Genomic DNA, 11,999 nt, shown 5'->3' on the forward strand with positions numbered 1-11,999 from the left:
CAGTCATATTCTTTGAGTGGGGTAGGTGATTGTTCCTGTCGCTATGTTTGTATGTTTATTGGTTTTGTACTGTTCATGTTTCATCTTTATTAAACTTGAATAGAAACCACGCTGCATTTTGGTCCGCCTCTCCTTCGACGGAAGAAAACCCTAACGGTGAAATTGATTGTCAATCAGTGTTGCTTCCTAAGTGGACAGTTTGATTTCACAGAAGTGTGATTGACTTGGAGTTACATTGTGTTGTTTAAGTGTTCCTTTTATTTTTTTGAGCAGTGTATATATATAGGTTGGGTTGATATTGTGCAAATTATGATAATGCCCTTTTAGTGTGAGAGCTGTTTGTAAAGACAGCCTGAAATTTCAGTCTGTTTTGGTGGGAGAGAGTTTTGGCTTTCCATGGTGACATCACCATTCAGTAAATTAGTTAATAGACAATAACAGCTAAATTCTTGCTTGAGAAATTGCTATTTGCTAAGAAGTTATTTTTGTTTATTTTTGACCATTTTAATTGAAAACAATCACAGTAAGGTACTTAATTGTTACCCAGAAATGATTTGATATTGAGATAAAAATGGCTGCATTTGACCTTTACGAAAGGGGGGACACTGTAAATATCATACTGTGTATGCATTATGTTAAGCATGCAGACAGTGCTCAGTAATTCAGTATATCATACAATCTGCCGTTGTGCCCTTGACCTGAATCTTCTCCAGTGGCGCTGCACCATGGCTGACCCTGTGCTTCCAACCCCTCGAGGGTATGTTTGACTTGGGAGGGGGTAGGGTTAAAAGCAAAAAGACAGATTTCCATATGGACTGTAGGAAAATGGACAATAAAATGTTTTCCTCTTCTCCAAAACGGAACTATAATGGTGGTGAACCATCACCATGTGGAGGCACAGATAGTGAAGGGTTTAGGGGACTGGATGGCCACTCCCTGGGGCTCCAGGCTTGGTGGTTCCTCTCCAGGGGATGTAGAGATGGTGAACCTCTGGAGGAGGGAGGTGAAAAAGAGGAAGAGCTCCATGCGGGCCAGCGACTGCCCCAGACAAGCCCTCTTTCCTAGGCGCAGAGAGAGGGAGAGAAATGGGTATATGCAGGATACAGGGACAGAGTTATTATTACTGTTACTGTGTCACATAAAACAGGCTTTGTAGGCAGGCTGTTTTTTTCCATTTTGTGAAAGCTAGAATAGAGTTAGTTGAGCTACATTGTATGTGGGTGGAATTTAGGGCAAGAGCGGATGAAATTGAATCTAGGGACCGACCTGCAGAAAATGGGAAAAAAGCCTCCCTTTTCCGGAAGTGACCATGCACATCTAGGAAATGTTGTGGGTTGAAGTGGTCTGCTGTCTCCCATTCTGTCTGGTCACGTAACACTGAGGAGAGGTTGACTATCACTTTAGTGCCCTATGGAGGGGATGATGAGAAAGCATGCTTGAAATAACCTTTTAAAACCATAGAACTTCAAACAAAAATGTAAACATCAATTCCATGGGATGGTATTTTCCATAATGTAACTGAACATTCACCAGAGCTCTCGCATTAAGACAGCACTAAAGAAAGTGTGGAAGTTCAGGACAAATGAGCATATCTTCTAACTTCCCCCCCAGAGAAATGAATTGAGGTGAAACTGTACAGTCTGTCTCACCTTGGGTATGAAATATCCCCCCAAGGTAGCATCTTTGCTTGACATCCTGATATTGAGAGGCAGTATGTTGGCCATTCTCTGTGTCTCGTGGATCACAGCGTCTGTGTAGGGCATGCTCACCCTATCAGCAAGGCAGGGCTGGCGAGACTGGCCAATCACACTTTTGATCTCCTCCTGGACATTCTCTGGGAAGATGAAGAGGGATTCAAATGGCTTAGAACTCAGTTATGACTCAACCTAGTTTTGTTGATGTGCTGTTTGGTCAGAAACTGGTTGTTTGTTGGTTGGCTGTAGCTGCTTAGTTATTCAGAGGCTGTTTGTAGGTTGGTTGGTGTATAGCATAGATTTAAGAATTGGATATACTGTATACAGTGAACTCTAAAAGTATTGGGACAGAGATCTTTTTTGTTTTGGCTCTGTATTGGATTTGATACAATGAGGTTATAGCTCAGACTGTCAGCTTTAATTTGAGGGTATTTTTATCCATATCGGGTGAACAGTTTGAAAATTACAACACTTTTTGCACATAGTCCCCCCAGTTTAGGGGACCAAAAGTATTAGAAGAAATTCACTTGTGTATTAAAGTAGTAAGAAGTAAAGTATTTAGTCTCATATTCATAGCACGCAATGACTACATCAAGTTTCTGCCTCTACAAACTTGTTGGATGCATTTGCTGTTTATTTTGGATGTGTTTCAGATTATTTTGTGCCCAATAGAAATGAATGGTAAATAATGTATTGTGTCATTTTGGAGTCACTTTTATTGTAAATAAGAATAGAATGTTTCTAAACACTTCTACATTAATGTGGATGTTACCATGATTACAGATAATCCTCAATGAATCGTGAAACATGATGAGTGAGAAAGTTACAGACCCACAAATATCATATCTCCCCCCCCCCCCCCCCCCCCCCACACACACACACACATGCTAGCCTCCCCTGTTATTGCAATGGTGAGAGGTTAGCATGTCTTGGGGGTATGATATTTGTGAGTCTAACTTTCTCATCATTATTAGAAATAGAAATTAATTGACCAATCATTTATATTGGGCAAAAAATAATCTGAAACACAACCAAAACAAACAGCAAATGCATCAAACACATTTGTAGAGTCACAAGCTTGATGTAGTTATTGCGTGCTATGAATATGGGACCAAACACTTTTCTTTTTACTATTTTAATACACATAAGTGAATTTCTCCCAATACTTTTGGTCCTCTAAAATGGGGGGACTATGTATGAAGAGTGTTGTCTTTTCTAAACCGTTAACCCGATATGGATGAAAATACCATAAAATTAAAGCAGACAGTCTGCTCTTTAACCTCATAGCATTGTATCGTTTCAAATCCAAAGTGCTGGAGTTCAGAGCCAAAACAACAACAAAAAATGGTCATTATCTCAACTTTTGGAGCACACTGTATGACTCTAGTCTATAGAGCACTATACCTACCTTGAACATCAGGGTACTTCACCATGTAGAGCAGAGCCCAACGTAAAGTGTTGGTCATGGTCTCTGTTCCAGCCTCAAACAAGTCCAGACTGCAGTACACCAAGTTCTCTGAGTGGAACCCAGCCTCGATGTCCCTCTTCTTCTGAAGGAGGTATTATACAAGGACAGGATGAAACATCACTAGCACCTGTCTCAGATGTTGTACCTAAAAGGCCCCTGGCAGTAGTCAAAAGCTTTTATGACTGTTGAGACCATTAAATATTTAAATTAATTTCATGACTGAACATGTTGCACAGGCAATAAAAGTGACAATATACTGTACATACACAGACAAACAAACTGATATACAATATACTGTACATACACAGACAAACAAACTGATATACAATATACTGTACATACACAGACAAATAAACTGATATAAAGAATATACTGTACATACACAGACAAACAAACTGATATACAAAATATTGTACATACACAGACAAACAAACTGATATACAATATACTGTACATACACAGACAAACAAACTGATATACAATATACTGTACATACACAGACAAACAAACTGATATACAAGCATCACCTTGTCTATTTCTCCAATGTAGGAGTCAATGTAGTCCCGGTGATCAAAGGGATCCCAGTCCTTCTTATGTTTCTCTATTTCTTTTCTCAGGAATGACACAATCTTTGCATAGTTGGAAAGAATTGTCACATGGGGACCAGAACGCAGCCCAGGCAAACGCTTGAACAGCCATGGAAATAAATCATACAGCTAAGAGAAAAAGGGGACATAATTATATATCCGGAAGTTGTGCTTCAAAGAAAAAGTGAGATGTATACTAGTGGCTAATGAGAAGGTATGGTGTATGGTGAACACAACTAATACGTGCATCACTTTACTGAGCTGCACATAGCAGAGGAGGCTGGTGGGAGAAACAATAGGAGGACTGGCTCATTGTAATGGTTGGAATGGAATCAATGGAACGGAGTCAAACAAGTTGTTTCCATGTGTTTGATGTGTTTGGTACCATTCCATTTATTCCATTCCAGGCATTACAATGAGCCCATCCTCCTCCTATAGCCTTGTTGCGTCATCTCATCAGCACAGGGGAACCCACCTGAACCAGAGGGTTGCCTATCAATAGCATGGACTCCTGGCTCAGTCGCAGACGGTTCTGGAAGTCTGTAGCGTTGTAGTCAAATCGCTTTCCAAACACCAAGAATCCAATGCCGTTTGCAGTAGCACTGTTAATTATGAGTTGGGGGTTGAAGGGCCCTCCTGTTGGGTTACATTTAAGTACTGTTCTTAAGTAGGCACAATGTTACCTTTGTATTACATAGAACTTGAAATGCACAATGTACAGTTACTAGAATAAGGAAAATGCACTGAAGACTCTTAATTTGTATTCTAAAGTCAAAACCAGAAATCTTATTTGAATGTTTTTCACTGTAAATTGTGATTGGTTTGTTTACAGTAGCTCACCCATTTCCTGTTGGAAGGCCTGACACAGGAAGTTACACTCCTGCTGCACATGACGCTCCAGGGTTCTCTTCCCCTCACCAACGTGTTTTAGGTGGGCCACCGAGAACTGCCGTTGCCTCCTCCATCTGTATCCATTACTTACAGAGATTCCTTTTGAAATAGAGTTTCATGGTTACTTGAAAATAATTGTAATTAAACAGTAACAATGGTGAGTGAAATTATGTACGAAAATGTAAATAGCAGATTTTACCACAGTCTTTGAAAACATCACTAAAGAGAGGAGATGCAGGTCGGTCTAAAAAGTTATCTCCCTGATTCATCAAAACATCCTTCACCATCTTGTACCCAGATACAAACACCACCTTCTCCGCACCCCACCGAAGGCTGAAAATATTGCCGAACTGTTCAGCAACCTAAAAACAATCGTAGAAAAACTTAAAGAAAGATCTTTGTAACAAGCAACAAAACATTATTTGCATAAATTGATCGGCCTTGAATTATTTGATACTGTATGTAGAGTACCCGTCAAAAATTTGGACACAAAAATATCAAATTAGACCAAAGGACAGATTTCCACCGGTCTAATGTCTATTGCTCGTGTTTCGTGGCCCAAGCAAGTCTCTTGTTTTTATTGGGGTCCTTTAATAGTGGTTTCTTTGCAGCAATTCAACCATGAAGGCCTGATTCCTGCAGTCTCCTCTGAACAGTTGATGTTGAGATGTGTCTGTTACTTAAACTCTGTGAAGCATTTATTTGGGCTGCAATTTCTGAGGCTGGTAACTCTAATGAACTTATCTTCTGCAGCAGAGGTAACTCTGGGTCTTCCTTTCTCGTGGCAGTCCTCATGAGAGCCAGTTTCATCATATCGCTTGATGGTTTTTGCGACTGCACTTAAAGAAACTTTCAAAGTTCTGGAAATGACTGACTGACTGATCTTCATGTCTTAAAGTAATGATGGACTGTCATTTATCTTTGCTTATTTGAGCTGTTCTTGCCATAATATGGACTTGTTATTTTACCCAATAGGGCTTTTTTCTGTACACCACCCCTACCTTGTCACAACACAACTGATTGGCTCAAACGCATTAAGAACCAAATAAATTCCACAAATTAACTTTTAACAAGGCACACCTGTTAATTGAAATGCATTCCATGAAGCTGGTTGAGAGAATGCCAAGAGTGTGCAAAGCTGTCATCAAGGCAAAGGATGGCTACTTTGAAGAATCTCAAATACAGTTGAAGTGGGAAGTTTACTGTCAGAAGGTGTGTGTAGCTGGTGCATGAAGTCAGGTGCAAGAGAGCAAAATGAGTGAGCAACGTACTTTACTTAAAAATAAAGGCACACGGTAAGGAAATACACTTGACCAATAACCAACGGTAAATATTACGCACGGGTGAACACAGCACCTGTCAAAAAACCAGCCATCATAACCAAACTGAACATAGAAATAATCACGCACAACAAACATGGGGGAGACAGAGGGTTGAATACATGAACATGTAATGGGATAATGAAAACAAGGTGTGTAGAAAATAAAGACAAAACAAATGGAAAATGAAAGCTGGATCAGCGATGGCTAGGAGACCGGTGACGTCGACCGCCGAACGACGCCCGTACCAGGAGAGGGACCGACCTCGGCGGAAGTCGTGACATTTATATACACTTAGGTTGGAGTCATTAAAACTTGTTTTTCAACCACTACACAAATTTCTTGTTAACAAACTATAGTTTTGGGAAGTTGGTTAGGACATCTACTTTGTGCATGACACAAGTCATTTTTCCAACAATTGTTTACAGACAGATTATTTTACTTATAATTCACTATATCACAATTCCAGTGGGTCAGAAGTTTACATACACTAAGTTGACTGTGCCTTTAAACAGCTTGGGAAATTCCAGAAAATGATGTCATGGCTTTAGAAGCTTCTGATAGGCTAATTGACATCATTTGTGTCAATTGGAGGCGTACCTGTGGATGTATTTCAAGGCCTACCTTCAAACACAATGCCTCTTTGCTTGACATCATGGGGAAATCAAAAGAAATCAGCCAAGACATCAGAAAGGCAATTGTAGACCTCCACAAGTCTGGTTCATCTTTGGGAGCAATTTCCAAATGCCTGAAGGCACCACGTTCATCTGTACAAACAATAGTACGCAAGTATAAACACCATGGGACCACGAAGCCGTCATAGTGCTCAGGATGGAGATGCGTTGTGTCTCCTAGAGATTAACGTACTTTGGTGCAAAAAGCGCAAATCAATCCAAGAACAACAGCAAAGGACCCTGTGAAGATGCTGGAGGAAACCAATACAAAAGTATCTATATCCACAGTAAAACGAGTCCTATATCGACATTACCTGAAAGGCCGCTCAGCAAGGAAGAAGCCACTGCTCCATAAAAATCCAGACTACTGTTTGCAACTGCACATGTGGACAAAGATCATACTTTTTGGAGAAATGTCCTCTGGTCTGATGAAACAAAACTAGAACTGTTTGGCCATAATGACCATTGTTATGTTTAGAGGAAAAAGGGGGAGGCTTGCAAGCCGAAGAACACCATCCTAACCGTGAAGCACAGGGGTGGCAGCAACATGTTGTGGGGTGCTTTGCTGCAGGAGGGACTGGTGCACTTCACAAAATAGATGGCATCATGAGGTGGAAAATTATGTGGATATATTGAAACAACATCTCAAGACATCAGTCAGGAAGTTAAAGCTTGGTTGCAAATGGGTCTTCCAAACGGACAATGACCCCAAGCATACTTCCAAAGTTGTGGCAAAATGGCTTAAGGACAACAAAGTCACGGTATTGGAGTGGCCATCACAAAGCCCTGACTTCAATCCTATAGAAAATTTGTGGGCAGCACTGAAAAAGCTTGTGAGAGCAAGGAGGCCTACAAACCTGACTCAGTTACACCAGCTCTGTCTGGAGGAATGGGCCAAAATTCACCCAACTTATTGTGGGAAGCTTGTGGAAGGCTACCTGAAATGTTAAACAATTTAAAGGCAATGTTACCAAATACTAATTGAGTGTATGTAAACTTCTGACCCACTAGGAATGTGATGAAAGAAATAAAAGCTGAAATAAATCATTCTCTCTACTATTATTCTGACATTTCACATTCTTAAAATAAAGTGGTGATCCTAACTGACCTAAGACAGGGAATTAATATTTACTAGGATTAAATGTCAGGAATTGTGAAAAATGTAAACTGTTTAAATGTTTTAAAAAAATCATGTTTAAATGTCCCTTTTTCTGGACCCTGTCTTTCCAAGATAATTCTTAAACACTGTTTTCCATGTTCAATGAACCATAAACAATTAATGAACATGCACCTGTGGAACGGTCATTAAGACACTAACAGCTTACAGACGGTAGGCAATTAAGGTCACAGTTATGAACACTTTGGACACTAAAGAGGCCTTTCTACTGACTCAGAAAAACACCAAAAGAAAGATGCCCAGGGTCCCTACTCATCTGCGTGAACGTGCCTTAGGCATGCTGCAAGGAGGCAATGAGGACTGCAGATGTGGCCAGGGCAATAAATTGCAATGTCCGTACTAAGACAGCGCTACAGGGAGACAGCTGGTCGTCCTCGCAGTGGCAGACCACTTGTAACAACACCTGCAGAGGATCGGTACATTCATACATCCGGGTGATGGTCGGATTCACGTTTATAGTTGAAGGAATGAGCGTTACACCGAGGTCTGTACTCTGTAGCGGGATCGATTTGGAGGTGGAGGGTCCGTCATGGTCTGGGGCGGTGTGTCACAGCATCATCGAACTGAACTTGTTGTAATTTCAGGCAATCTCAACGCTGTGCGTTACAGGGAAGACATCCCCCTCCCTCATGTGGTACCCTTCCTGCAGGCTCATCCTGACATGACCCTCCAGCATGACAATGCCACCTGCCATACTGCTCGTTCTGTGCGTGATTTCCTGCAAGACAGGAATGTCAGTGTTCTGCCATAGCCGGCGAAGAGCCCGGATCTCAATACCATTGAGCACGTCTGGGACCTGTTGGATCGGAGGATGAGGGCTAGGGCCATTCCCTCCAGAAATGTTCTGAAACTTGCAGGTGCCTAGGTGGAAGAGTGGGGTAACATCTCACAGCAAACACTGGCAAATCTGGTGCAGTCCATGAGGAGGAGATTCACTGCAGTACTTAATGCAGCTGGTGGCCACACCAGATGCTGACTGTTACTTTTGATTTTTGACCCCCCCTTTGTTCAGGGACACATTATTCCATTTCTGTTTGGCACATGTCTGTGGAACTTGTTCAGTTTATGTCTCAGTTGTTGAATCTTGTTATGTTTATACAAATATTTACACATGTTAAGTTTTCTGAAAATAAACACAGTTGACAGTGAGAGGACATTTCTTTTTTTGCTGAGTTTATTTGGCTAAGGTGTTTGTAAACTTCTGACTTCAACTGTATAAAATATATTTTGATTTGTTTAACACTTTTTTGGTTACTACATGATTACATGTGTTATTTCATAGTGTTGATGTCTTCACTATTAGGTCCTATGATTGAGTGTCGTCTGGCCCAGGAGTGTGAAGGTGAATGGAAAGGCGCTGGAGCAACGAACTGCCCTTGCTGTCCCTGCATGGCCTGTTCCCCTCTCTCCACTGGGATTCTCTGCCTCTAACCCTATTACAGGGGCTGAGTCACTGGCTTACTGGTGCTCTTCCATGCCGTCCCTAGGAGGGGTGTGTCACTTGAGTGGGTTGAGTCACTGACGTGATCTTCTTGTCCGGGTTGCCGCCCCCCTTGGGTTGTGCCGTGGGGGAGATCTTCGTGGGCTATACTTGGCCTTGTCTCAGGATGGTAAATTGATGGTTGAAGATATCCCTCTAGTGATGTGGGGGCTGTGCTTTGGCAAAGTGGCTGGGGTTATTTCCTGCCTGTTTGGCCCTGTCTGGGGGTATAGTCGGACGGGCCACAGAGTCTCCTGACCCCTCCTGTCTCAGCCTCCAGTATTTATGCTGCAGTAGTTTGTGTCGGGTGGCTAGGGTCAGTCTGTTATATCTGGAGTATTTATCCTGTCTTATCCGGTGCCCTGTGGGAATTTAAGTATGCTCTCTAATTCTCTCTCTCTCTTTTTCTCTCTTTCTTTCTCTCTCTCGGAGGACCTGAGCTCTAGGACCATGCCTCAGGACTACCTGGCCTGATGACTCCTTGCTGTCCCCAGTCCACTTGGCCGTGCTGCTGCTGCAGTTTCAACTGTTTTGCCTGCAGCTATGAAACGCTGACCTGTTCACCGGACGTGCTACCTGTCCCAGATCTGTTGTTTTCAACTCTCTAGAGACAGCAGGAGCGGTAGAGATACTCTGAATGATCGGCTATGAAAAGCCAACTGACATTTACTCCTGAGGTGCTGACCTGTTGCACCCTCTACAACCACTGTGACTATTATTATTTGACCCTGCTGGTCACCTATGAACATTTGAACATCTTGGCCATGTTCTGTTATAATCTCCACCTGGCACAGCCAGAAGAGGACTGGACTATTCTACAATGTAGAAAATAGTAAAAAGAAAGAAACACCCTGGAATGAGTAGATGTGTCCAAACTTTTGACTGGTACTATATATGTCATTACTGTATAGCCTAAGGTATAAGTCTTTGTAATATAGTAGCTAAGTGTTACCTTGTCCATGTCCTGGTAGCCAAACCCAATGAAGATATTTCCCAGGAAAGGTAGAGGCCATGGTCCAGGAGGGAACTCAGGTGGGTTTCTGTGCTTCAGGAAGTCCACCAGCAGTAGGAACAGAAAGATCACAAGCAGGCAGATCTTCAGGTCCAGACAATCCAGAGATAGTAGCATGGTAGGAGGCAGCTACAGCAGGACTGTGACAGACACTAGGAGGCTGTTGGACACTGGCAGCATGCTCCTTCCAAAGTTCACCTCCCGTTTAAATTCTCTCAAGCCAGAGTTTTTTTTTTGCTATTCATATCAAATCCGAAATTAAGTTACAGATTTATGATATTTGATGTTTCTCTCTCTCTCTCTCTCTCTCTCTCTCTCTCTCTCTCTCTCTCTCTCTCTCTCTCCATAATTAAATATTTGCTTGTGCTACTCCCCTCCCCCTCTTTATTTTTTCTCTATTTCTCCCTCTATTTTATTTATTCTGTCTCTGTCCTTTCCCTCAGTAGTTTGTTGCCAACTATTCAGGAGTTCAAACCCTTATGTAAGAGCTGCAGAACAAACAGCCAGCAACACTGAAACGGGAACAGCCAGCAACACTGAAACGGGAACAGCCAGCAACATTGAAACAGGAATGGCAGAAAAAGGAGGGAAAGTAAGGAGGAAAAGAGGAAGGGGGAAAAGTTAAATTAGCAAAGATTATTTTTGATTTCTTTCAATGGGTGCACTACAGAAAAACATACAATAGTATACATTCTGTACTTGTCTGGTTCCTCTATACGTTGGAAGATTTTCAAGTTTTGGGCCCATGGAGTTTTATGGGCAATTTCACAAAGTTCTGTTGAAGAGGCACCTACCTATGCATATTCAAATCCTACCACTTGGTGGCACTCTATCTCTAGAATGATGGCGACTACCTCTCTGTTGAATTTAGAGCTCTGAACAAGGAGGTCAAATCAAACTTTATTTGTCACATGCCGAATACAACAAGTGTGGACTTTACAGTGAAATGCTAAATATGAAAATATTTAGGTGGCATGTGTACAAACGAGTGTGTGCACTAGGTGAATGTGTATGAGAGAGAGAGAGAGAGAGAGAGAGAGAGAGAGAGAGAGAGAGAGAGAGAGAGAGAGAGAGAGAGAGAGAGAGAGAGAGAGAGAGAAAAAGAGAGAGAGAGAGAGAGAGAGAGAAAGGAAGGAATCTGTGCCTTAGTTATATTTCAGCATATAAAAACTGTGACCTAGGCTTGCCTTGTTTGCATATGACCTAAGGTTTGCATACGGCCTAAGGCTAAACAGAAAAACCATCCATTATTTAAAGCGGTTAACCACACTCTCCCAAATTACAGTGACTTTGGGTTCCCTTTCGCCAGATTTAGTGGTTGTGTAGTTCCCCCTCTTAAGTCTCTCTGTTTTGTTTTCGCTTAACATTTCTGACAGCAAATTGAAATAAGACTTTTAAAAATCACTGTGTTTTTGTCTTTTGAGCTTCTAGTCATGAAATCTATGCAGCCTACTCAATCACTTTTTATAGCTACTGTTTACATGCCTCCTGGTCCGTATACAGCTTTCCTCACTGAGTTCCTGGAATTCCTATCGGACCTTGTAGTCATGGCAGATAATATTCACATTTTTGGGGACTTTAATAGTCACATGGAAAAGTCCTCAGACCCACTCCAAAAGGCTTTTGGAGCCATCATCAAGTCAGTGGGTTTTGTCCAACATGTCTCCAGACCTTTTCACTGCCACAGTCATACCCTG

General features: G+C 41.8%; 1 protein-coding gene across 3 annotated transcripts; it reads right to left on the reverse strand.

Annotated features, from left to right (window-relative positions):
• Positions 1-232: 232 nt before the first annotated feature.
• LOC110530539 (cytochrome P450 2J2) lies at positions 233-10,661 on the reverse strand. Of its 3 annotated transcripts, none has more exons than XM_021613704.2 (9): positions 10,243-10,661; positions 4,840-5,002; positions 4,590-4,739; positions 4,225-4,385; positions 3,690-3,878; positions 3,103-3,241; positions 1,650-1,834; positions 1,267-1,408; positions 233-1,061 (listed from the first exon to the last, which is right to left on the reverse strand). In XM_021613704.2, the coding sequence occupies exons 1-9, from the start codon at positions 10,417-10,419 to the stop codon at positions 883-885; spliced, it is 1,485 nt and encodes a 494-aa protein (XP_021469379.2). In that variant the 5' UTR covers positions 10,420-10,661; the 3' UTR covers positions 233-882. The 3 variants fall into 3 exon arrangements, with proteins under 3 accessions (XP_021469379.2, XP_021469380.2, XP_021469378.2); XM_021613703.2 differs by having other exon boundaries at positions 234-1,061; positions 3,103-3,244; XM_021613705.2 differs by lacking the exon at positions 4,840-5,002 and having other exon boundaries at positions 3,103-3,244; positions 10,243-10,651.
• Positions 10,662-11,999: the final 1,338 nt, after the last annotated feature.

The sequence above is a fragment of the Oncorhynchus mykiss genome, chromosome 8 (genome assembly GCF_013265735.2).
Source record: "Oncorhynchus mykiss isolate Arlee chromosome 8, USDA_OmykA_1.1, whole genome shotgun sequence".
Taxonomy (NCBI): Eukaryota; Metazoa; Chordata; class Actinopteri; order Salmoniformes; family Salmonidae; genus Oncorhynchus; species Oncorhynchus mykiss.

Coding starts and splice junctions, on each gene's coding strand:
- LOC110530539 (XM_021613703.2), bottom strand. CDS start 10,419: ATGCTACTATCTCTGGATTGTCTGGACCTGAAGATCTGCCTGCTTGTG. Junction 4,386..4,589: donor GGCCTTCCAACAGGAAATGG/GTGAGCTACTGT, acceptor GTAACCCAACAG/GAGGGCCCTTCAACCCCCAA. Junction 3,245..3,689: donor ACATTGGAGAAATAGACAAG/GTGATGCTTGTA, acceptor TACCTCCTTCAG/AAGAAGAGGGACATCGAGGC.